The 26,693-nt window shown below is 39.2% G+C and overlaps 1 protein-coding gene across 2 annotated transcripts in view; it reads right to left on the bottom strand.

The window, feature by feature from the left end:
* The window catches only part of LOC125741863 (urotensin-2 receptor), a 36,936-nt gene extending 10,836 nt beyond the window's left edge, over nt 1-26,100 (bottom strand). Inside the window, exons 1-3 of one of the 2 annotated variants that reach the window (XM_049013310.1) lie at nt 25,587-26,100; nt 24,100-25,185; nt 19,610-19,787 (exon numbers count right to left, since the gene is read on the bottom strand). In XM_049013310.1, coding sequence (XP_048869267.1) covers nt 24,101-25,185; nt 25,587-25,638 — 1,137 coding nt within the window. In that variant the 5' untranslated portion in view covers nt 25,639-26,100 and the 3' untranslated portion in view covers nt 19,610-19,787; nt 24,100. Of the gene's footprint in view, nt 1-19,609; nt 19,788-24,099; nt 25,186-25,586 lie in introns of those variants that run through there. The other variant, XM_049013312.1, reaches the window with a different exon arrangement.
* Nucleotides 26,101-26,693: the final 593 nt, after the last annotated feature.

Raw genomic sequence — 26,693 nt, 5'->3', positions numbered from 1 at the left:
AAAATAAACCCGGCATTGCATTATTATTGTAAATATACTTGTTAAACAACTGCATTCTTCTCTGCAGAGTCTTACTTCAAGCCTGCTTTAGTACCTTTAGTACTGAATTATCTTTTATTTATCTCTCTTGTGCACTTAGCATTCTTCAGTGACGTTCCTATGAACTGTTGGGTTATGTGGCATGTTTGTTTTGGCAAAAAATGTTAATGGCTGATATAGGAACCAGTTTTGATAAATCTCTGCCTCACCAGACATGCTATTCAGAAACCTGTGTGGTGTGTTCTTACTTATAAATACTTGCAAGCGCAGTTCAAAGCTCATAAAAGTTTAGATGCATTTTTTTTGGCTGGTCGTGTTCATAGGACTGGTGTATGAAAAGTTTACGACAGTGTGGTTCCTAATTGTATCAAAGGTGAGAGTTTTATCCTTATTTTATAAATGCTACAATGTCTGATGACAGACAGACGATAGTAAAACGATGTGTGTAAATCAATTTTGATATCAGCATTTGACTGGGAGATACAGTTAAATATTTTGTAATTTTTTCCATATCAAATGATATCAATAATTATCACAATGCAATTAATTAATTATTCCTTTACTTAATTGTTTCATCTTTACTTAGAATCGCCCTTAAACTGGTTCAGAACATGAAAAAGGTGACAAATAGAATTCACTGCAAACTGAAATCTAATTTTAATACAGTACATAAGTCATATAAAAAATACATAAATCATGCATATAAATAATATAAAAAACATGTATTCAGTGACTTGCAAATCTTGCCATCTTACCAGCTTTTTTTTTACAGTTTATATTCAATTTTTTTTTTACAAAATCTAGCCATAGTTTCCTACACTTAATTATAGTGCATTTCAGAACGGAATAATTAACAAGGAAGTCTGCGGTTTATATAAATTACAGGATCTGCAAGGGCCCTGGAGTGTAGTGCAACTCATAAATGGAGCCTGCATCTGGGGCTTTCTGTGCCTAGTGGTTGCCAGTGTGGGACCGTTACTGTGAAGCCCGCAGTGTCACTGCAGTCTGTCGAACTGCACGGTCTGCCATTCTTACCAAAAGATGTGTAACAGAGGCTCACAGACTGGCTTTGGCAGATTTTCCATATAAACTGGCCTGCCATACCAGCACTTAATTTATCCTCTTAATGAATCTGTTGCTGGGGGCGGCATGGTGGTGCAGTGGTTAGCACTGTTGCCTCACACCTCTGGGACCCGGGTTCAAGTCTCCGCCTGGGTCACATGTGTGTGGAGTTTGCATGTTCTCCCCATGTCGTCGTGGGGTTTCCTCCGGGTACTCCGGTTTCCCCCCACAGTCCAAAAACATGCTGAGGCTAATTGGAGTCGCTAAATTGCCCATAGGTGTGCATGTGTGAGTGAATGGTGTGTGAGTGTGCCCTGCGATGGGCTGGCCCCCCATCCTGGGTTGTTCCCTGCCTCGTGCCCATTGCTTCCGGGATAGGCTCCGGACCCCCCGCGACCCAATAGGATAAGCGGTTTGGAAAATGGATGGATGGATGGAATCTGTTGCCTTTTGTTTCAGACAAAGGTGTGACTTTTATAGTTTGCAGTTAAACTGGAACATTCTTCCTCAACCTTCTCCCACTTCTCTATCTACAGAGTGCATACAGAAGGATACATGCACTTATCCAGGCAGTCAGGCATGTCAGATTGCTGCCTACTGTATATCTCCTAAATAAATAAATGATTCTATATGTACTGCTTCCTTACCAGCCACCATTTATTTTTCTTAAAATTAAAATCTCCGTCGACGTCTTGTTTTCACCCAGCAAGGCAGGCCTGCCTGGGCTCCCAAGGCAGGAGTAGATTAGCAAAGCTTAGTGGACTGGAGCAGATGTCAAGGTGGGGCTCTGAGGCAGGGACCATGACACCAAAAAGGTGGAACAGGGAGCTTGGGTAGTAGTCAGTGATTTGGTGGGTGCTTTTCATGGTGTCTGTCCATAACCTTCATGGAATTTTCAATGGAGAAATGTTTAATTCATGCACAGGCATCTTGTTGCTTATAGCCACCTTCCAGAAAAATGAATGCATGTCATATAATAATAAATTGAACTTAATGAGTAAATATGAAGCTGTATTTAATATTTGTATAATATTTTTCTTTTTTTGTCCATATACTGTATGTGCCTGGACACGCATGAAATGCAAGCAGTCTCTGGCAAGTGACACTTAATAGATTCTCATTTTGTGTCGAAGTACTCGGGCCCATGTGATAACTAAAATCTGACCATTGCGTGTTACCATTTGTAGGCAATACACAGTAATTAAAGTGACCCATCTCGAAAGCATTATGTGTTATGTGATTAGTGCAAATTTATTTCACTGGAACCAAATGATACAATGTAGGCCATGAGAAATTGGTTCTCTGTGCTTCCATTTAAGAGTAGGGTATTAGTTCACTGCTTGGCTCATAGTGGATTACTGTGGTTCAGATATTAAATATGCCACAGGCTGTGTTTAAATGAGGGGGTATTTATTTGTTTACATAAGTAACACTACAGTGATATCCTAAATAAAATGTTAATGTTTGATATTTATTATTTAACCTCCATATATACATGGCAATAGATGGACTGTTGTGTAAATTTTTACGTGTGCAATTGAACAATGAGGAGAAACCTTTGGAAAGTGATAAAAAGAAAATTACAAACTTGATATTTTCTGAACTGCACATATTACAAAATGACACGAATTGCACAAGTTAATTCCATGAACATAGTGGATATAAAACGCGTTCACAGCCCTGTTAAAATTGCAGGTTTTTGTGATGTAAAAAACTGAGACCACAATGAATCATTTCAAAACTTTTCCCACCTTTAATGTGACCTATAACCTGTACAATTCAATTGAAAAGCAAGCAGATCTGTTAGGGGGGAAAATATAAAACGTAAAACACATACAATAAGCTGGTTACATAAATGTGCACGGCCTTAGACTAATACTTTTTTGAAGCACCTTTTGATTTAATTACAGCATTCAGTCTTTTTGGGTAGGAGCCTATCAGCATGCGACATATTGACTTAGCAATATTTGCCCATTCAATAAATATTAGGTGTGATTAATCGATGCGTTATTAATGCAATGCGTTCAGCAATAGATTTTCCAGTCTTAATAGAAATATAGGCTAGACATATAGTAGAATCTAAAATAAACCAGTATAAATGAAACCAAACTAAGGCCTAGGCATGGATGTTTAAAATTATATCAGTACTATATTTCATAACCATTCCATCTTCCAACCTATTATCCCAGTTTAGAAATGCCAGTTCATTTAACTGCATGTCTTTGGAGTGCAGGAAGATACAAGAGAACCCATGTAAATCTCCGCCCACACAGAGTGGAGAGATGATTCAAATCCCCGGCACTGGAGGTGTTCGGCAATTCACCGAAAGTGCTGAAGGTATTGATTTCTTGATGCACTTTTAGAGAGTAAATGTTATTTTCTGACGCCATATGCTGTAACAGCAAGACTAATAATGCTGATTTTCTTTTGTCAATGAAGATGTCGGTAATTTCTACGCTGAAGCACATGAATGTGGTCCGTCAACATGAATAGCACACATGCATGTGTGAGGGAGCTTTTTCTTGCACATTTTGTTTTTTCTTGAAATTTTCAATAATCATTTATTTTTTTTGTGATGTCAGTCTGAATGCCCTTCATTGGCTGAGGTCCTGGGCGCTGAGCAGATATATTCACATGGGTGTGCTAATTTTAAAACATTCTCAAGACTAGGGCTCCACACGCATACATTTTTATTTGCTCAGAAACATCATGACCAGAAACAAAGTGTCAAATCAGGTCACATTTGCTTACATCTTCACTGTAGGCTGTAAATATTCCATTTACCCAGAATACTTTAACAGCTCGTAAAACCTACAACGCCTCAAGTTCATCTTGTCCAAGGAGGGCAGCAGACGTACAACAATAACAAAAATTGGATGGAGTACCGCTTGGACTTCAACACTTTTGTATGTGAAAGTGTAGGATGATAGAAATGTACAAAATAGAACTATGAAGACAGGACAAGGCTGTTGTGGCAAGACGATAGAAAATGGCAATGCAGTGAGGGCAGGATGGGACGCCATAGAATGCAACATTGACAAGGGTGCATACTGATGTCTGTTGCTACTTTTGTTCTTCAGCTACTGTAAATATATTACTGTGAATTCCTGTCTTAAGAACAAATACAGACCTCTACTTACGAACTCTCAACTTACGAACTCTCAGACATACGAATGAAGAGGACTGTAAGTCCAAATTGTGTTCTTTGGGCTCCCGTTTCCTGTCCGCAACATCTGTCTGCAACACCAATCCTGCCTTTTAGAGAGTTAAAATTAAATGGTGACAAGTTGCTAAGAAATGTCTTTCAACTTCTGGCCGCTGCTCCTGCCACAGCAGCAGCGTAGCGTGCGTACTCCCAGCATCCTAGTTCTTTGTACTTTACGTATACCATTAAAATGATGTTGAATGACGACTTATAAACATTTCAAGTTACAAACGGCAATTGACCCACCCCCCACCCACCTTCTAAGTGATTATCCCAGTCATGGTCATAGTGTTCCTTTGTAATTCTTTTAACTAAATGTGAATTAAATTGTATTTCTTTCTCTTTATCTGTTTGAAGGTCATGAGCAAGTCATCTTTGAATACAGGCACAGGCTGTAAACTCCTCTCTCTTTCTGTACCTTTTCTGCTGATTTTGAACACAACATTGTGCCATAGTTGGATGAAAATTAATGGTGACGAGTTGCTAAGAAATGTCTTTCAACCATGCGGTTTAGGTTATGCTAAGTCCTGTAAAGTTGCATTGTTTTTTTCCCCACAAATGTCTGTGATTGGTTATGTCTTTGACAAGCATTTCTTGAGCCTGATGTTGTTTTTCCATATCAATCTACATTGAATGGATACTAAGATGAACATACTGTAACTGATATAAAAGAAAGTACTATAGTTGAAAAAGTTCTAGTCCACCATGTAATTTTATTTTCTGAATAGATGACAGCTTCATTTTAAGTTTTCTCCCTGTCATTAGTAATGAAGTCACTGCAGAAATGAGCTCAGTGAATCAGGCAGGGGGTGGATTTGCGGGGGTCATAGAGAAGAGGGAGTTGGCTTTTACAAACACCTTCGTCTTGAGTGTGGAGAGTCACCCTATTGATGAAAGTGATAATATTCCATCTTGAATAGACTGAAATAGTGGGATGAAATTGAGCTTAAGCAAATCCTTTAGATTGGGTGGTATATGAGCACCTAGATATTTGATAGACAGGACAATTTGGAGGAGGAGTGAATCCATAACTCCAGCATTGTGTTTCATGTAAGGTGGACATGAGACAGAATCTCAGATGTCAACCAATTAACAATGTTGGCCAGACACTTTGCCGAATGCCATAGGGAAAGGGCCAGTTAACTCCATCAAAGGGTCTTTAGCGATAACAGTGAGAACAGTAGCATGTCCAGTAATAAGGGCAGTATTCATATATAAAGGCATGTGTTTATAGAATTAATTATATAATTAAACCGCGTGCTTGATTGTTTGGCATGAGATGTGCTCTCATGCATACCTCTCCTCATATGAGTTTCTAGAAATTCTCTCTGTGTTTTGTTTAACTGTTGAAGTGAAATATTCCTTTGGAAGGTACTTATTTCTTCTGATGTAACATTATAATCCACAATACAGAGATTAGGATCAAAGTATCTGAAAGTGTTGTTAATTGTTCTAAGACGATATTTCCAGATTTATACCTAATAGAGGTATTTAATGATTTTTTTCTGTATTTTGTTTAGTAAGTTTCATACAAGTTTCCTGGTTTTATTACAATATATGAAATTATCTTGCAGGAGTCAAAGAAAAGAAAGATCTGGTTTTTGGTAAATGGTATTGTTCAGCTCATAAAGGGTTTTCTAGAGGCCTTTGAGGAGAGACCTCTAATTGCTTTATCTTTACCTCTTTTCTTCTTTTGGGCGCAAAAAGACATTTTTCTCTCTCATTGCTACCATAACTGTGTCCCATACTGCGCATTCCAATATTACTGGTACTGTATATTGTCTCTAAAAACAATGCCCATTCATGTTGACTGTAACTGAGGAAGGTCTTATTGAAACACTGTGGGCGTCAAGTGTGTGAATATACTAGAAATGTAATACCGATGAGGACATGGACCGAAGTTATAATGCTATGGATGATTAGATCCATCAATCCATGTGTAATAAAGTTAGCGGTTAGAAAATAGTCAATATATGAATAGGATTTAAAATTTAAAGAGTAATAAGAGTATTTTCGATTGTCTGGGCTATGAAGCTTCCAAATGCCTACCAAGTGGAACCGTTTTATAAGCTGATTTACGGTTTATAGACAGAATTACCCTAGGATACACATCATCTTAATGTGGACGAGTAACAATTGAATGCTGTTTGGTTTGATTGAGGGGCCGAGAGCTAAATCTGATCCCAATAATCTACACGGCTGCAGCTGTGCAAACTCCTCCCTCCACCATTTAGTCAAGCTGCACCTGTAATGAAAAATGCCACTTCCATTACAGATGGGTTCCATTGGCCTTACATTTTTCAAAAATATTATGTATGAAGAGCAATGAGAATTGTGTTTTTTTTTTTTTTTTTTTTTTTTTTTTATAAATTTTTATGACACAAACTCTGCTATAACATGGCAATGAATGTGAGCAGCGAGAATGCTAGAGGCAGACGGCTAAGAGTGGTAGAGGGAAGCGAGGTATGGGGACAAAGGAACATAAGTTACCTGTATGTGCTAGGAACAGGCTGGCGCGTTTCACCATGTTACAGCCTGTACTCTCTTAGTGCACAGTTTGAAATTCATGAAGCGTTTAATTCTAGAATTCTTTAATGTTTTTTTTGGGCCGTGGCAAACCATGGATAACTGAAGTAAACGACGATTCAGGGCTCCCACTCTACTTAGCAAAAAGTAATAAAACGAGCAGCTACTACTCTAAAGAAACTGAAGAATCTGATCTACAGAATATAACTAGGATATAATTGAAAAAACAATTATTTATCCAGTAACACTTTACTTGGGGCAGAAATACATAGCAACAACTCAATTACTACTAGAGTTCAAATCATGGACAAATCGTGAACAAATATAGCTACTTGACATAAAAGATGCATTCATTTGATGTACAAATGTGAGATCACTATCACGTGTTATTCATCATTCGTTCCTTCAGTAGTTCACAAAGGTTTATAGAATTAGGTAACAAACAGTAACAAATATAGTAACTGCTTCAGAGAAAAGATGTCATAACTCATTAATGATGAACAAATATGAGATCATTATGTAACTTAGTGTGTGGTTAATTAATACATAAGTAATAGCATAATACTACATTATTTCAAAACTGTGGGTCAAACAGCCTCCTCCCCATTTCGTTTATTTGATTTGTCCATAATAAGAAATCTGTGGGGATTCTGTCTCCCAGCTGGACTGGAAACTTGTGCGGACTTCTGGGCATTGGACAGAGAGGTCTGGCCTGATCAACTCGGCAGGTTGCCACTGTAGCTCTTACTGTACCAGGAGGCCTGAATATGTGACGACAGGGATTTATTGATCTGAATACGTGATGATGATAATGTCAACAATAAAATGTATATGTTCATGCTTGGTGTTTTTCACTGTGTAAGTGAAATATGGTGCTGTGTGTCATGTTGTGCTCTTTACACAAGCTCTGCTATCTGTAAGTTGGTGCTGAGCTGAGAAATGACATGTCTCCTGAACATACAGTAGGAGACATAGGCCATTGCAGATATCTTGTTCATTATAGTTTCGGTCATCTTGCACAGCCACAAAATTATGCCCCAAGTTGCTCCATGTTTATTTAGGTTTGTTTAGTAAGCATGTTTACTAAATAATTAAAGCTGGATATATCTTATTCCACTAATTAGTCCCTAACTGCAGCCAAAATACTATGTGTAGCTTCTGTCCACGAATTTTTACCACAGATTAAAGGCCAATTTGGGCTGGAGTGAATAAATGAACGCAGATTAAAAGTACACTTGTAGTTCATTTTCATTTTCAGTTTGGTCTTCAAAGCCGGATGGTGAAATAAAAAAATAAATAAAACATCAGCAGTAAAAAATACTTGGTTCAGTTTTGAAAAGAAGAGGAAGGTGAAGAAAACATGGAAGTTGGAAGTGGTCTGTATTTGTGTAGAAGCATGTTAATCGCTTAGCTCAGATGCCAACTGAGAAGGCAAGAAAATGCCTTAAAGGCATCCTGTGCTATTAATGGTATTTGAGACTCTAGTGTTATAGTCCTTGTGGTGAATCGATACTTTCACAAGAAACATGCACTTTCATTGCATTCCTGACCCTCAAAAGCAGAAAGCTAGAATTCATGGACAACTATATTATCCTGGCTGTGCCATGTGGCCTTCTACAGCTGTGGAAAAAATTAAGAGACCACTCTATATTTTTAAACAAATCTGCATTTTTAAATCCTGGTTTAATCCTGGTTCTGCTGGCAGAAGGCTGCTCTGAGCAGCAGGTTGCTTCCAGGTTCAAAATTTCTAAGACAGCAGTACACAGGAATGAGGTGAAGCTGGAGACACTGGGAATGATCAGAAACCAGGCAGGTAGAGGGCAGAAGCGACATTCTAATGCCAGAGATGACTGTTAACATATCTGACAGTTTTTCATGAATCAGACAATGACATCAAGTGACCTTCAAAAGGAGTGGGAAACGTTAAGTGCAGGTGTGAAGTGCACTGCTAGGACAGTGTGTACAGTATCAGGCTCCTAGGAGCAGGACTGAAGTCCAATAAAGCAAGGAAGAAGCCCTTCATTAATGAGGCTGCAGTTTGCAAAAAATATATATATATATTATTCACAAACGTACAGCTGTAGAGAAATGATTAAAACAAAAAATTCTGCTGCGGTCTCTTAATTTTTTCTGTGGCTGTATATACACTGTATATATGTACGTATAAAAGTCCAGTGACATGTGATCTACACTAAGACCTTTTTTTTTGCTTGAATGATTTACCATCATATGCCACAAATTTCACTGGATGATAAAGAATCGTTTACGATAATTTCGCAGCAAGGTTTTTGATCATGGTCTGATTATAACTTCTAGGGTAATGTGTTTCTTAGAAAGCCTGTCCATTACTGAGAATGCACCACAGAGGCTTGCTCCAAAGATCACACCAGATAGATGAGATGCTGAATACCTTTAATCCTCTTTTTATCCTGCTAACTTGTAAAGAGCTTCATGCACAGTAGTCTGCAACTTTTTTTTGTCATCCTCCATTAGCAAACTGCACATGGAACTGAGTTCAGAAAGAGAAGCATTAAATGACGTGCAACAATCAGCAAAATCCTAGTACTCAAGAAGTGAAGAGTGAGCTAAATTTTAATGAAAATCATATACTAATTCAGGGGTGGCCAGTCTTATCCACAAAGGGCCTGTGTGTATGCAGGTTTTTGGGATAACCTTTAGGTCAGCTGTTCAAACCCAGATGTGAGGACTCTTCAGCCAATCAGTCCTCTAATTAGTAATCTAATTAGGGAGTTGCAGTGAAAATCCGCATACGCGCCGGCCCTTTGTGGATAAGATTGACCACCCCTGTACTAATTGCTTTACAGAAGCAAGTATGGCTGGTGTGTCCCTGCCAGTTGATGCTTCATCTGTATGGCACTGTACAGTGTATATGCTCAAGTAAATTTTCTAACAACTGACATTTGGGCACTCTGTATCATGTGCTCAGTTGTGCTAACCTAATCCCCTACCTCTCGAGGACAGACCACAGCATCCCCATTGTCAGCAGGCATTCATCAAGTAAGCTCCACCCCTTCAATGGGAAGCAGCATAGCACAAGAAAAGTTAATGTCAAAGGTCATCAGGTATGGTTAGTCTTATATTTGACCTCCAGATCGAGGGAGTATTGTTTGTCATATTTTACCAATAAATTTGATTGTGTCAGTTACAAACCGTGATTTCCTTGTATGCGTGTGCATTCACTCTCCAACTTAAAGATGGTGTCCTTTTTTGTTATACTGTGATCCCCATACCACATTGTCAACAACTGAAATCGTCATAAAAATAATACTGGTCATCATTCCAGCCAAGACAGTATGACGGCTGGTTCAAGTAACTCGGTAAAAGAAAAAACTGACCTTAAGAGTTTTCACATGTTGCTGTTTTTGCGGCAAATTGCCTCTTTAAAACTCTGCTTTTATCTCACAGCAACAGGTTTTCAAGAGTTCGAAGAAAAGTCCGGCATATGCAGGCATGTTACTGAAAGGGCAATGCACAGAGAATATTAAGATATTAATAATTATTATATTCACATGTTGTGAATGTCACTTTTTGTATGGCGACATAAGTTTTTCAACAAGTAGCTACTGAAAATCAAAAATCGGTGAAATATTGCTATTTTACACTGATTACTGTACATGGGAACACAACCAAATACATTGTGTATTAAACATGTATTCATATACATGATAATAAACTTAATCTCAAGATGAAGCACGCATACTTGTCTGATTTCAGATAAGAAATCACCATAATAGGCTTGTAGGAGGAATATAATGAAAATATTGAATAACGTGAAAGGCTGTGCACATAGAACAGAATTATTGTTTCTCATATTAAATTGGTCAGGTTCTAGATCATGAACTAAATACTAGCCAAACAAGAAGCATAATTTTTCTGTAAATGTAACTAGTGTTATATTAAATTAATAAGAGATATGTATTTAACACAGAATAGAAAATAATGATACATATAATTACGCACAAGATGCTGTGGGCTTCAGCCAAGAAATGTGAGTTATAATCATATCACCTCAATACTTAGTGTTCCTCTTTATACTGTAAGAAAGTTACAGTCCTGAGCCCTTTTGAGAATGTTGCATCACTTTGTGACATAGTAACACATAACACTTTAACGTAGTATTCATGTGAATTAAGTAATGTTTGATAATACCGAGACATTGCAGGTTGAGAAGATCACTTACTTAGATTCTCAGCTCTTGCTGTTTTTTTTTCTTTTATGAAACCCTGATAGCTGGTAGACTCTGTCCTATTTGTGGGTAGGTAGGAGCCCAGGTGCCGGAGAGAAGCCAGCCAACGGAGAAAGGGTTTCTCGGCAAGCAGGCCACACTTCAACTCATACCTCAAATATCCAGATTCTAATAAGCTTTCCATCTGTCTACCATTTGCTAAAAGAACATTTGTTCTGTGTAAGGCACCTCTGTCTATCTGCCTGGGGTAAAAGCGTGTCATTAACATCATGTTAACTATTCCCTTATTTGGACTTAGTAAAGAGTGTTATTGTGAGTCATCGATCTGCCCCCTGATGTGTAAAAAAGAGATGTACAAGCATGGAAAAAATACAAAAAACAAAACCTGTTTGTTTTTCACACTCCGTAGAAGGACAAAAACATACCCACAGTATTACATCTTTCGGAACCTTTGAAACCTACTTTGAATGAATGGATTTGAACACAATAATGCCTGTGCAGTTTCTCCTCTTCCGGGTGTTCTATGTCATATTCTGGGCCTGCAAATGTGGTCATCAGTCATATACTATTGTGACTTAAGGCATGAAGGACTCGAGGGCAGGGGATTTGGTAAACAAAAAGGGGGGTTATTGAATTAAATGAACAAAGACTGGAAACAAAGAGGTTCACGAGGGGTCAAAACAGGAAGACAGGCAATAAGGAGGGGCACAGGCAACAGGAAAGTTTGACATCAATAACCACACTGGGGAACACAAGACTGGGAAGCATGTATATATGGGACTGATGAGGGAGCTAACAAGAGGCAGCTGGGAGCGATTTCCATATGTGGGTTAGGTAAGACAAGAGGGATAAACGAGTAACAGGCATGGCTTGTTAGGGCCATGAAATGAGAGAGACAGGCAGGTATACGACATATACCTCGGGGAAAAAGAGTGACTATGCTGTCCAGCAGTCAGTAGAAAGTGGAGAGTAGAAGTCAACAGGTTGATCATTAAATCATGAACCTGATGGCATGTTGTGTAATAAAAGTATATTGTGTTGTTCTCAGCTCACTTTCTGCACATGGACATTCCAAGGAGATCCCATGGTCCATCCTCCAAGAAAGATGGACATTTTGATTTAGTTGTTGCAGTAGATAATAGGACTATGGAGTTTAACTAGTAATATTGCACTTACATAATCAGTTATTTTTTAATCTGATCTGGGGTGCATTTCCCAAAAGCTTCATAATGCTAAGTAGTTTATCTAGCATTTAGGACAAACCATTAATTAGCGAGTGTTTCTTGAATCCCTTCATAACTGAAGCAGTTCGTAATCTTGTGAATTTACAATTGCTCCAACCCACTCGTCATTTTCTGTCATTCTTTATTTGAACTTTTGCCCACTGTTCTGTTACAGAGACATACAGATCACTCAAAATAGATCACAAAAACACATTGACACTCTTTTTTTTGGACAACGTAATAATAATGTTGATGATAATAAAATAATAACGAGGCAGATGTTACAATATAAAGCTATAGTGTAGGCTATAAATTAACGGTAAAATGGGCGCATTGTTTTCGCACCATTGAAATTGGTTGACAACAGAGTGTAGAATTTGAATCTGAATAATAGGAAGTAGAATTAAAATGCAATTGATTTCTCATTCAGTCATATTCAGTACATAGTACAGTTGCAGTGTGCACTGCACCACCTACCCCCACCTTGATCACAAATATTTACTTAATTTCAAGCACCTACAGTAGCTGAAAAGTCTGTGCTTGTCACTATTGTTCAGAATGAAAAAATGCCGCATTTGAAGTGTCATGTACAGAACAAATAATTTAACAGTGTTTTTGTGTATCGTGGTGAAAGAGCATTTCATACAGTCAGACAAGTAACCCTATCAGAACCCTATCCATTAGAGGGCTGACATAAACCAAATGCATATGGTTAGAACAGGCTAAAAACAATCGCACAATTTGTGTCTTACAATCATGTAAATATAAAGTACACTCCATACATATATAAAATCAATATATACATCTACCATCTAAAAACTAAATCTATTATATAATTATTTGTGTTCTGCTAGATGAAATTGCATTATCGTGTTGTGTGATTGTACTGAATTTATTTGAACTGAATGATTAATGAATTAATGCATTTTTTCTTCCTGTCATTCCACTTCCAATTGAACATCTTACAGTGTGTGGCCAGTTTAATTAAAATTCCAATAAATATATGGAATGGGGCACAATTTATAAATTCTCAACAACCATGGTACACAATGAGCTACCAAATTAGATTTGCTACGTGTTCAGTCACATCCTTTAAATTGGGAAGGTGAATCAGCCCTCAGGACCAGCAATGGCAACTCAACCGAAGATGGGATTTGAGACAGAATCGTCTAGGAAGCCAAGCTGCATGTCTGAATGCTGTATTGAGGAACATGAAGCCTTAGTACCTTCTTAGTAATGGACAATTCATAGGCAAATACAGGCTGACCTGGACTGAAATAATGAACCTCCTAGGTCTGGTGCAGGATAAATTGAAAGGAGGAGCACATCAGGATTGTTCAGCTTGTGACTGCTCTATTATCTATGCTGCTGATGGGTATGGTTGGTGATGCACATGGCCTCAGCAAGGTTACTGCGTCCATATCCATGATCACATTTCTATTGCGTCGTGCACAGACCTACGTACAAGTTCCAGCTGGAAGGGTATGTTTGTATTACACTACAAATGGTTTTCATGTCATTGCAGGTAATTTTGGTGCACTGGATGGAACACGCAGCCCTATTCATACTCCCAAACTCTTGAATCCTAGCTGTATCTGTTGAAAAAATGGTTTTGGTACTAGGCCTAAATGCCCAGGTGATATGCAGCCATGAAGGACATTTTACAGACAGTAGCCTGGGAGTACACTGATGCTTATATCTGGTCCAGTGTTGGAGTGTGTCAGATAGCAAAGGATGGTGTGCTCCCTGGTGGCTGGTTTGGTGCTGGCTCCTTTTAGCGAATACTTGCTGGCTTCAGTGTCGAATCCCCAAACTGTGGCTGAGGAGACACATACTGTAACGCCACACATCAAAGAACACGCACTGCTATAGAGCATGGCCATGTGGAATCTGGTATCTGCACAAGTCCTTAGGAGTGATAAGATTTCCCACTGAATGCTGCTCTGCTGTCATTGTTATGGATGATATGCTGCACACACCGCAGTAATTATTTTATTAAAATGTATTTTTGACCACCTCCTCAATAAAATGTTTTAACGCTATTGCTGCTGGCCATTGTTCATTTTTTACAAGGAACCAACATCACATTTTGAGCGCATTAGTATATTTCCGACAAATTTATCAGTTAAATAATTTTGGTCTTAATTCGGAGTGATTTTATTGAATTTTTAATTAGTTTATATTTTTTTACATTTGCATGTCTGATGCAACAATCTCATAATATATTTCACCATTGAAATATGTCGGATCGATGTTCCTGTTATCAAAAGTCCGTACTTCTCTAGGCTGGGGAGGAACCAACAAAGTACCATTTAAGGTTTGTTCGGTAATTCTGGAATAACGAAAGGCTTTGGGAAACACTTACGGATCTTGTCTTGTTTGTTGCTGGGAAACACACCCCAGTTCTGAAGTGGACTTTTTGGATTTTTTAGGCCAACCAGTCCCACTGTGAATTTCATGTTTTCAATTGGTCTAGCTCTGACTCCAAGGGGTCAGGGTCCCAATATGGCTGTTTGTTGCGAATGCTGGGAAAAATATGTTTCCCTCTTTAGGGGACTGCAGCCACACATATTTTAGCCATGCACACACAAGTTAGTTGCATAAAGAATAATGATTAATGGAACAATGGGCATTTTACAGAAGATGGGAAATGTTTATATATAACCAGTTCACCTTTCGTTTTGGATATTTTTAATTTTCATGAACACATGATAAATTGGACTGATATGCTGGCAGCCTCCTACTGAGGAGCCCAGAACAATTAAACTAATGATTTGTAGTGATTGCAGGAAATTTCAGGCAGAAAAAGCTCCCAAAGGAAGGAAGAATCTCAATAGCTGAGGTGACACTTAGCTATGAGTCAGTATTTGATAAGAAACATTTCATATGCAAACACTGTATTTCACTCAGCACGGAGGGCAAAACTCTGTCTCTCTCTCTCTCTCTCTCTCTCTCTCTCTTTCACTCACTCAAGCACACAAACACACACACACTGTATATAAGTCTTTCCATTCATTTCTATGGGCGTAACCCTAATCCCAACTGTAACAACCCTATGCCCTACCCAGGCCTAACCTTAACCATGAGGAACCAAACAAAATACATGACTTTTGGCATGTCTATCAATTAATTATACTATCAGTGTTACGATCGCGCCGGTAAAACAGGTGATCGCACGGGCGTACAGGCAGGCAAGCGGGCAGAAAGCAGGCAAGCAGGCGAAGTACGGGGAAGAACTGGGGGTTTATTCAGGTACGGGCAGGTCAGGACGGAACAGAACAGAAGCTCGAACATCGACTAACATCAATGACGGACCAAGAACTAAGGCAAGACATGGACTGAAATAGACGGTACTGGGCGAAAATATATCGGACACAGCTGGGCAAGATCAGGGAAGCACACGTGGATAATCAGGGGGCGTAGCACACACGAGGAGTGGACGAGCCGGGCGTGAGAATCAGCATATTAATTAATGTTTTATTGCAGTCCCAGATTTTTATAAAATTGAGGTTATCCTTGTGGGGAATGGAAAAAATGTCCCCACAAGGTAAAACGTTACAGGTTTTCATTACATTGTGGAGAAATCTGGTCCCCACAATGTAATAAGTAGAAAAACACATTCTCACACACTCTTCTTCACTAAGTTATTATATCCTTAAAAGCTTAAGTAGTGAAGCAATATTTTAGATTTATCATTCAGAATTTGTAGATCTTGGGATTAATGTATTTTCGTGATTGCGTTTCCTCATTTGTATTAGTATGCTCCTTAATGAATTTGTCAGCTGTTTTCTTGCTAACATTCACAGGGAGCACACTGCTACACGGTGTCTAGTGTAAGAACATCTGTGTTCCATGTTTCTATAATTTTGCTATTGCGCAACATAAAAGAGTCTGTGTTCAACCACCATGCACTATGCTTTCTCTCATTCATATTGAAGTTGACAGCTATGCCATCATACCTATTTATTCAATTTCAGCGACGGCCATAGCTTTAGCAAGTCTGCAAACTAATAGCAAGATATTTATTCTGATTTCTCAAAGGTAAAAGACAACAACTTTTCTGGGACTTACTGTGCCATCTTATAACCATGCACATGCACTCAGTGGCCACTTTATTAGGCATGGCTAGCTAAAACTCACTTTCCCTACCAGAAAAGCTTCAAGAGAAGCTGTGAAGTTTATCAGCACTTTGCTGTTGTACTGAGCTGTTATTTTCACACTTGTGACGCTCTCAGCCCCAACTGGGATTTTTCTATTGCCATTCAGCTTTGTGAGATAGCATTCTATGCCCATGTTTGGAAGGTTGTGGGTTCAGATCCTATATCCTATATCCACCAAAGTAATGAACCATAACTGCTTCAATGCCCCTGGCTGATGCTGTACTCTGATTGCAAAACCTGCTTTTCCTGTGTGTACGTATGTGTCTGTATCTCTTGTAGAGAGGAAGACGAGGTATGTGAAAACTCCCCGGTTTCCCTCTGGGGATTAATAAAGTGCCTCTATTCCTTTTTGCTGTAATGAGTCATTCTCCTCTGACCTCATCATTAACAAGACATTAATTGCAACAAAAATACCACTGACTGGGTGTTTGCTCCACATACACTTTTCTGTACACCGTAGATGTATGAAGACCTAGGAAGGCTGTTCTGTAAATGCTGGAACAATCACACTGTTCAATATCACTTAGATCATGCATCTTAGCCATTCTAACATTCCATCAAACTGTAAATGAAGCTCTTGACTGGATATTGTATATACACTTGATCCTTCCACCTTGTGGTTCGGGGCGCAGGCCACATGTGATATGAAAGAACTGTGTAATATTTGTTGTCAGTCCTCTTGATGAAGAAAGCAAGTATGTGAGCAGAATGAAGGCGAAAAGAATTTTAGAAAGATGAGATACAAAGATCTCTGCGAGATATGATGTGAAAGGCCGCCATAAACATGCTTGGCACCCTCCAAAATAGCACTATATGTTTATTTTATGCATTTATGAGTTAATAAACTTTTAGAGCGTCGTCTGCTGGCATGTCATGAGCAGCTTTTGCAAAATTCCCAAACAATTCCCACTTAATTTCTTATGCTGATCATACAATATATCCTGGATGGGGAAAGTCATGATGCAGGAGGGTCGCCTGTATTCTGCTGCAGCCACATGATTTGCTTTTTGGAGAATCTGTGGCCTCAAAAAAAGCACTACACCCCCCCCCCCCGTTTCCTTATAAGGGGGCTTCTGAAGCACCCGAGACGCAGGAAACACAGCAATGACCATGTGATCTGCGATCACCATCTTTCTCAATTAGATAAAGTTTTCCAAGAGCAACCAATGCAATCAATTTCCACTCAAAATACATAAAGATTTTATCGATTGGAAGTCACACATCTCTTTAGCAATGTATTAAGAAACTAAATGATTTTAAGCACTGTCATATACAGTATACATGGGTGTGTGTGTGTGCATATATATAAAACTATAAATATTATTGAGGAACGCAATATATTCGTACCACACTTGAGGCACCTTTTTTAAAGGAAAATAGTAGAATGCAGAATGTGTGTTTTTAATGAAGCAGTTCTTACTGTATATACATGCTTCGGAGGTGTTGAGGTGGTGCCCCCTCTGGTGGTGGTGACTGTGCAAATCACTGAAATCTGCCTTTCGTGTCAGATACACCTAATAAAATCTTTCCTGGAGTCACCTTCCCCAGAAGTTCTCTTATGTATTACTATAAGAATGTCTTTCATCATCTGGTCCTGCTTAAGCCCGATGATCCTTTCAAGCTCTTTGAACTGTTTCTTGTCTCCACTAAATATGTGTTTATGTCTTTCGTTTGCATGTGATAACGTTTTTTCCCCATAAATGGTTATAATACTGATTAGCGACAATGCATCGATAATTTTTTCTTATTAATTAAGTTTGAATTGAGAAGAATAAACAATGTGTTGGGCCCAGGATTCCAGTGAACCCGTGCTGGTTACACTGCCTTCACTGCTATTCTGATGCCAGGTCTACAGAAATGAGACGAAATATGTTTGGACACAGCAGAGCTTCCCTTCCTTTGTCGCACGCTGAAGCTGTAGACCTCAGTGAAATGGACCACATGGTGATTAGAGTCTCACTTTTGGATCATTTGACAGGGATGATAAGGAACCTGAAACAACAAGCCAAATTTAAGTACAATCACCATGTCAGAAAAAAAAATTGTTATATTGCAATACATGGGAACATACTGTAGAACATGTACAAAGAAAGTGACTGGCCACGTACAGTGTAAATGCTCGTTACACATGATTTCCATTCATTCATTTTCGGTAACTACTCGTCCTATTGAGGGTCGCAGGGAGTCCAGAGCTGTAGGCACAAGGTACAGTAGGAAGCAACCCAGGACGGGGCACCAACCATCACAGGGCACACTCACACGCCATTCACACCTATTGGTAACTCCTATTAACCTAAGCACATTTCTGGACTGTAGAGGGAGACCGGTTGTACCCAGAGGAAACCCCATGAAGACAAGGGGAGAAATGCAAACTCCACACACAGGGATCCATGGCAGAGATGCAAACCCTGATCTCACACAGCAACAGTGCTAACCACTGCACCACCATGCCAACCCCTATACACGATTTCATTATGCATAATCATTATTAAGGCTGGAAACGCGTGGCAAGACTTATCTGGTCAGGTTCATAATAGACTTCGGAACAAGTTTTTTTTTTTTTTTTGTCCTGTAATGCCATTACTAATACGTTGTGTGACATTTAGCTCAGCACCAAGGGTTAGAACACCAGCTGTAAATCACAGAGGCATTATGAAATAGTGGCAGGGTTAGGGTTAAGAGAAGCATAAAAACAAGATTACCAGCCAAGTAGCTATACGACCTTTAACAGGCTACTGTGTGAAAGTGTAATGCAGATTTAGCGAAGTGGGCAACTTTTTTGTGTGTTAAAGGATGTTATTGCTAATCCAGAGAAACCTGTAATGCACAAAAAAACACTATTTAAATACAGACTGTGTGAGAGGCCACTTAAATTGCTTGAAGCTGCTTTCACGTATCTATTAGTCCAACATTACATATTTCCCGTGCTTCTGAAATAGCCCTGTCAGTGTCTGAGCTGTGACACAAAGGCGCAAATTCACACAAACGCAGAGGGCAGACATGCCCCTTTCTCAGGGGTCACAGGAAAACTATTTACAAATCCTCCCCCAAAGAAAGAGGCCGATACGTAAACACTGCTGCTCCATTACAGTCACATCAGTTACATTCTTCGTTTCACTAACCCCCACCCCCCCCCCTCCTTTCCCTGCCCCATACCTCCTTCATTGTTGTATTCTCAATGCCATAACTCTCCTTCATTCAGCCCCTCCCCCCATCTTTGGCATTATCCCAAATAAAGATCCACCCCCGCCTGTTCTGAGACAGCCCGCCTTCCGCTTCATTCAGCGCTCTCCTCTGTCCCATCCCTTTGCATCCTTCTTCAAGCAGAAACTGACTGTCCAATCAGCAGAGCGCGCATGCATAATCTGGAGAAACACACACATGCATGACAGCTGAGAATAGAAAATTATACATACATACTGTAAGCATCATTTTCTTTGCTTTACTTTCATGTACAACAGTGGCCCATCCCTCATCTGAAAATTTCCACGTAGATATTACAAAAAAGAACGCTTAACAGCATTTAGCAAATGGGCCTTAATGTGTTAAACCTCCTGTGTCAAACTTGTCTGACCCCTGGCACAGCATTTTAGCTGGTATAAAAATAAATAAATTAATTAATACGAAAAACGCAGAGAAAAATAGTCTGGTAAAACTGATAAGAAAATTGACTAATCAGATCAATAATTGACTTTTCAGGCAAACTGTTACGTGAAAATTTAAACACCACAATTAAAGCTTCCTGGTAAAGAGCATTATATTAACCTCATGCTGAATTAGGGTTCACAGAATAAACACATAATAATGTATCACTTAAAAAATATGCGCAAATGCCATAAAAAGGGGAAGAAATTAAAAAGAATTAGCAGTCATGTAAATAATTCAGCTAATAACTGTTTGTACTTTGAAAGCAATGTTCTGGCTATAAAAAAGAACAAAGCAAAAAATTCTTTCATGCGTGCACTTAAAAGTATGCGCTGAACTTCTTAAAGGGTTTATTGATGACTAACTCTAAATCAGTATGCTGACCTTTGCCACAGAGCACCATTTAAACATCTTGTGGGAATAAGAGAAAGGTTTGGTGATCTGGCGTGATGATTGTGGAGTCGACTTACACCCCTTCGAAAGGAATCAATACGGTGGGCATTATGTCGTTTCTTCAAGCATAGTTGCAGTGCATGATTTGATAAACAGAAATGCACAAAGGTCAGCCTTCTTGCCTACTATACTGCAGCTGAATTGAACTTCAGGCTGTATGAACTGATAATCTGTGTTCACCTGGGGAAAACCGAGCAATAAGAAACTGCTGCTCTTTTGGACTTTATGATTATTTTCTGGTCTGTTGGCTCATAGTTTTTCTAAGGCAGAGCCAAGTGGCTTGAAATGGAAACTAAGAAAATGAGACACTGGTGTAAGTCACGAAAACATCAGTAGTATGCATGACATCAGTAGTGTGACATCAGTAGTACGCATAACATAATTAGTGTGACATCAGTAGTATGCATAACATCAGTAGTGTGACATCAGTAGTATGCATAACATAATTAGTGTGACATCAGTAGTATGCATAACATCAGTAGTCTGACATCAGTAGTATGCATAACATCAGTAGTGTGACATCAGTAGTATGCATAAATAAATCAATTAGTACTTTGCAATAGAATCCATAGTAAAAGATGTGTTATTAATGTGGATTAAATGTAACTATAGACAGGCTTGCATTGAGTTGTACTCTGCTCATTGTGATACAAAATCAAAGAAAATCCCACCGTGATACATGTACTGCACTAACAGGAAACATTTTACGTTCTTTGCTGCAGGTGTGATTGATGAGGTCAGCAAAAATGATGGTCTCTCCCATCATGTGAGAAGAGTAAGGACAGGAAAACCTTAGCTATGAGTCAAGAGAATGAACTTAATCAATGCTTATGAAAAAGTAAAACATATCAAGCAAGGGTGATTAAAGATATTGCTCAGTCTTTTTCTGTCCAGTGTTTCAGTGCATGTGTGATTTGTTTCTGTTTAGTTTGTACAATTTAATCCAGTGCCTTCATAATTTTAATAGAATGCCTTGGCTTGATTCGTTTCACATGCTCCTTTCCTGCTGTTAATCTTTTAATTAGTTTTAACATGTTCATCCATTCTTTCATTCACTCATTCACAATTGATTATAAACACTATTTTTTTGCCTCCTGTTTTGGCAATCTGTAAGTCATAAGACTTCACTGCACATTTTGTGTGGACTAACATCATAAGGCAGTAACATGATTAATCACTTAGAGACCACTGATCCATTGCTGCATGCTGCTTTTCTGCCAAATCATGTTTCATGGCTCATCTCCATATTTTCACTTTTTTTCTGTGATGATTACAGCCACGTGCAATTAGTGTTGTGCATTGCAGCATTTTATATTTACTTAAGGACTGCATATATTTGCTCTCTCAGTTCTTTTTTTTTATAAAAGTGCATTCGCTACAATTGTATATACATTTGTGAAAAGTGTTCAGTTTAGCTCTGTTATTTCTGGAGAATTGCCGTCTATATGATTGGCTATTGATTAGACATCACGTAACAATACTGTAACTATTACAGTTTCAATAATACCCAAAGGTCACCCTAAATTCCTTTCACTTGACTGTAGAATGAGTTTCATACCTAGGTTGCATGTTTCTTGGAAGTTTTATAAATGGAATGAAACAGTTATAAATTGTGATTTATTTTTTGTAAAGTACAAAATGTTGTTTATTCCAAAGCTGTTAACCTACAGTACATGTATAATTTGGAAAGTCTGAAGGGGTATGTTACAGTCTGAAGGGTGTATTACAGTCTGAAGGGTATATTACAGTCTGAAGGGGTATGTTACAGTCTGAAGGGTGTATTACAGTCTGAAGGGGTATGTTACAGTATGAAGGGTGTATTACAGTCTGAAGGGGTATGTTAACGTCAGGTGCAGAATAGGGCAGTGAAAACTGATAACGAAAGTGTTCCTCTGATGAGAAATATGGTGTTTAGACCCTGCAAACTGCAACTTTTTATAAACTGAACCAATATAGATAATTCCTGATTGTTCCTAGCTGACTGTGTTACATTCATAGTCTTTTTTTCTGATCCACTGAAGCGAGAAAATCAGCATCTTAGAGTGCAATACAACCATATTATTGATTATTCACTGCTGATGAATATTCATTGACAATGACTTTAACTAGCAGTAAAATCTAAGGGACAGTTATAAATCCACTGAATAGAGTATTATACATACCTTGCGATATATATTCTGTGATTTTTTTAAAATCCTCTAAGGTAATATGATTATATGGAAATTGAAAACAATAACATATACTATATGTGCAAAATGTAATATTTTGCTTCTAGATCTTATATGACAATAAAATACTTTACCAGATTGATGTATACACCCTAATATTTATTTTTTTAAAGTAAATAGAGAAAAGAAACCACACATGCACTGACATCATACCAATGTCAAGTAGTGAAGAAAACGGGAACAAATAAATATGCAATATTATATATTTTTAAATATTCGCATCTACAGATAGATCTACAATTTTACTCACATCAAACAAAAATAAACGTTCATGTATCTAATTCATTGTTTGTGTTTGTTATGCTTTGAAAGACAAAAACAATTGCAAATCGTAAAGTATATCCTGATTAATACATTTATGCATTTTTCCTATTATGACTGTTTAAATAAATTCTAGGATTAGTGGTTGATTTTTGTGCCAAAATATCCTGAGAAGTAAATATTCATGTCATTTACATAACAGAATGAAATTGCATTCTAGGTTATTGATATGATTATATTTACATTATTGAAATTATACAATTATAGCATATCAATAAATTAACAAATGAAACCTCAGAAAAAGTCTAGACATATATGCTATTTAGGTAATGTTATTTATATACAAATAAGTTTATGATTATGCAGATCAATTAGACATAGCTCATTAACATTTCATTGAACCAGCATTTTTCTTGACCATAAATTACTGGGTGTAATAACAGCGGAGTTTGCTGCTTACAAGGGATGCTCATCTCATTTAAGCGTCAGTCATTCTCACAACTATGAGAAATGTTTCTGGGTAAGAAAGTCTGAGGCTGATAGTGAAAAGGTCGGGATGGAGTGCTGTCAAGCGCAAGCTTCTTCACTTCTTCCTCTCCCTTTCAACCCTCCAGATCCCACAAAAAAATCCATACAATTCCTCTTTTTAATAAGTCCTTTGCTGGCCCATAAAGTGAAGATGTGCTATGAAAAACCCAGATGTGTTTGCAACCTCATGAATACCCATCACATCACACCTTGGATGGAGCTTAATTCCAAACAGCTGAGGCAAGTTTAGGCCACCAAACCAAACCAGCTTCCTCTTAACGTAAACGGACCACGAAACGCATCTCAGTCACCAAAACATATCTCAGAGACTGAACATATTGTACTAAGTTGTCAGGAGATTTAACCCACGATGGTCTAGTACAGTGTTTCCCAAACCAATCTCCCTCCCAGCTCTCTGCCATGTTATTGCTCCCTACTGGAAGCTGGGAGGAAGCTACAACATGAACTGCAGGTCCCCAAGGTTGGGACTGAGAAATGCTGGTCAAGTAGGTGGGTAAGGGAAGCTGGGGGAGTGTCAGCCAGTGCATGGACAGGCACCTACCTCATAGACTGCAGTGGTTAGTTCGAGCAGTATGTCCAAGCATAAAGCTCTCAGTGCACTGCTGGCTGCTGGATGACAGGGAGCGGCGAGGGGATCGCTGGAAGCGGCTCCTGCGGTTGAAGTAGCTCCCCGCGGTCCAGGTCCGCTGCCGATTGTGCAGGTACTCCTTGTAGTTCTTGGTGAGCAATGTGTAGAGGAAGGGGTTGATGCAGCTGTTGCTGTAGGTGAGACAGGTGGTCATGTAGTTGATGTTGCGCCTGGCTTTGCCGGACAGAGACAAGGAAGGATGGAACTGTCCCAAAAGCTGCCAGATCCAGAAGGGCAGAAAGCAGGCCCAGAAGAGCAGCACGATGGTGAAGATCAGGTACAGCACTTTCTGGTTAGGCAACTTCTTCGTTTGCTTGAAGATCTCTGTCTGACTGACCCAGTATGTCCGGGCCAGGCGGATGTAAAGGTAGCCAATTATCATTCCGGGGGCCACGATGCTTGTGCAGAAGAGGAAGGAGATATAGATCTTGTAGGACAGTTGGCTGAGAGTAGGTTGGCACATGATCTTGTTGCCCACCGGTATGAGCTGGATTCTGATGATCATGGGTAAGGTTAGAATAAGGGATGCCACCCACACCAGGATCGCAATGGCTTTGCGGTAGCTTTTGGATCTTTTCACCGTGTCCAGCGGCTTGAGAACGGCAAAGTATCTCTCTGTGCTCATGATAGTCAGTGTGAAGATGCTGGCATGCATGGTCAGGAAGTCCATACTAATTAGGATGTGGCAACCCACCTCACCAAAGTACCAACCCTTCAGGAAGTGGGTACAGACCACGAATGGGATTGTCAACAAGTACAGTAGGTCTGCCAACGCCAGGTTGATGATGTAGATATACATGGAGGCAACTGAGCGCATGGAGTGACACATGACTACCAGAGTGTAGATGTTCCCAGTTACTCCCGCCAGGCACATGACGGACAGGATTGTGCCAATGGTAAAGGTGGCAGCCATATCCTCAGCTGAAGCATTCCGTGGAGGATCGGTGGTGTTGGTCATCCTCTCCAATAGGACCCCCACTGGCTCCAGGGTGGCCATCTCTGTGCATCGATGGACAACACATGGTCAGAAAACAGGCACATTTTACAAACTAATAATTTGCAACTGGGATTTTGTATGGAAATACCGTTGGTTTTTTGGACATGAATTAAGTTTTAGTTTAACTGAACTATTGTTCGCTAAAGGCACTGTGTCCTGACAGCAAACCCACAGAAAAGACTATTGAAACTCTATCGTATTTGTTGTTTGCGGGGGAGGATTCACCAAATCATCTGAAAAGTACTGCGCTGAATTGTAAGTAAGATTTAAATTGTAATTAAGAGTTATTTGGTCTTCATATATATAGAAAACACTGCAGGTACCTCTATTCTTAGTGAGTCACTCTCTATTTGGTACAGTTTCACTAACCCTAAGTAACAAAGTACCAATTTGAATGCCTTACCTTGGTTGAGTGCAGAATAAAGCAGGACTTCTTTGAGAGAGCGGTTCGACATTTAGGACCAGTCATACAACACTGATGAACTCATAGTGCAGCATGTGTGATTCACAAGAAGTTTGAGGTCCCAGTGATTACAAAAAGAAGCATTTTCAATAAATAAATTAATAAATAAAACAACTAAAAGATGTTCCCACATTCGCAAAAAGTCCACCTTTAACCTGCGGTCATTGCGCAATAGTCTGTCAAAGAGAAGAAGGAAATTAGAGTTTTGCCAGGAACAAAAATGATTGCCCTGATGATTAAGAAATCAGTGATTTTCATGCAAAAAAAAGAAGGTTTCAAAGAGGGAAATGAAACAAAATGAAAGTGAGAACATAAAATCAGACACAGAAAACAGTGAAGTTGACCGCAGTCTCCAGACACGTAAACCAAAGTGAACCACTGCAGAGAGAATATCCGCTCTTTCAGCCACAGACGGAGTTGCGTGTGTGAGGGAGAGGTCTTCAGAGGAGCGTTCGCACACGAGTGCGGGATGGGAGGGGTGGCGGGGGAGGCAGGGAACATCAGGCAGGGAGGCAGAGAGAGAGAGATTGGAAGGGAAGGGGCTGGCTTTCCGGGGAGGTATTCTCGAAATGCACCCAGCAGTCTCCCATTGCCACTGCCTGTTCCTGAGCAGCGGGGCTACAGCACAGCACATGGGCAGCATGGGCTACTGTACGCCGTGACTCCCAGTGGCTGACTGCAGCGTCCTGAGTCATTAAAGCATCTATCTATCTATCTATCTATCTATCTATCTATCTATCTATCTATCTATCTATCTATCTATCTATCTATCTATCTATCTATCTATCTGTCTGTCTGTCTGTCTGTCTGTCTGTCTGCAGCAATATATTTTGATGATATGTACTTTGCTTAATATCAATGTGCGTGGTTCTTTTTATTCCCTGATTATTCACTGATTGGAGTATAAACACTTAAAGATATTAATTGAAAGATGAGCACTTTGTCAAAAAAAAGTTAGAGCCCTTGAGAAATATCACATAACTTCAGCTCACGTTGGACATCAAAGGAGGAAAATCAAGCGACATCCATAGGCCTGTGGCCTCTTCC

Source organism: Brienomyrus brachyistius, chromosome 5, assembly GCF_023856365.1.
Source record: "Brienomyrus brachyistius isolate T26 chromosome 5, BBRACH_0.4, whole genome shotgun sequence".
Classification (NCBI taxonomy): domain Eukaryota; kingdom Metazoa; phylum Chordata; class Actinopteri; order Osteoglossiformes; family Mormyridae; genus Brienomyrus; species Brienomyrus brachyistius.
This window is presented reverse-complemented; position numbering and strand designations above follow the sequence as displayed.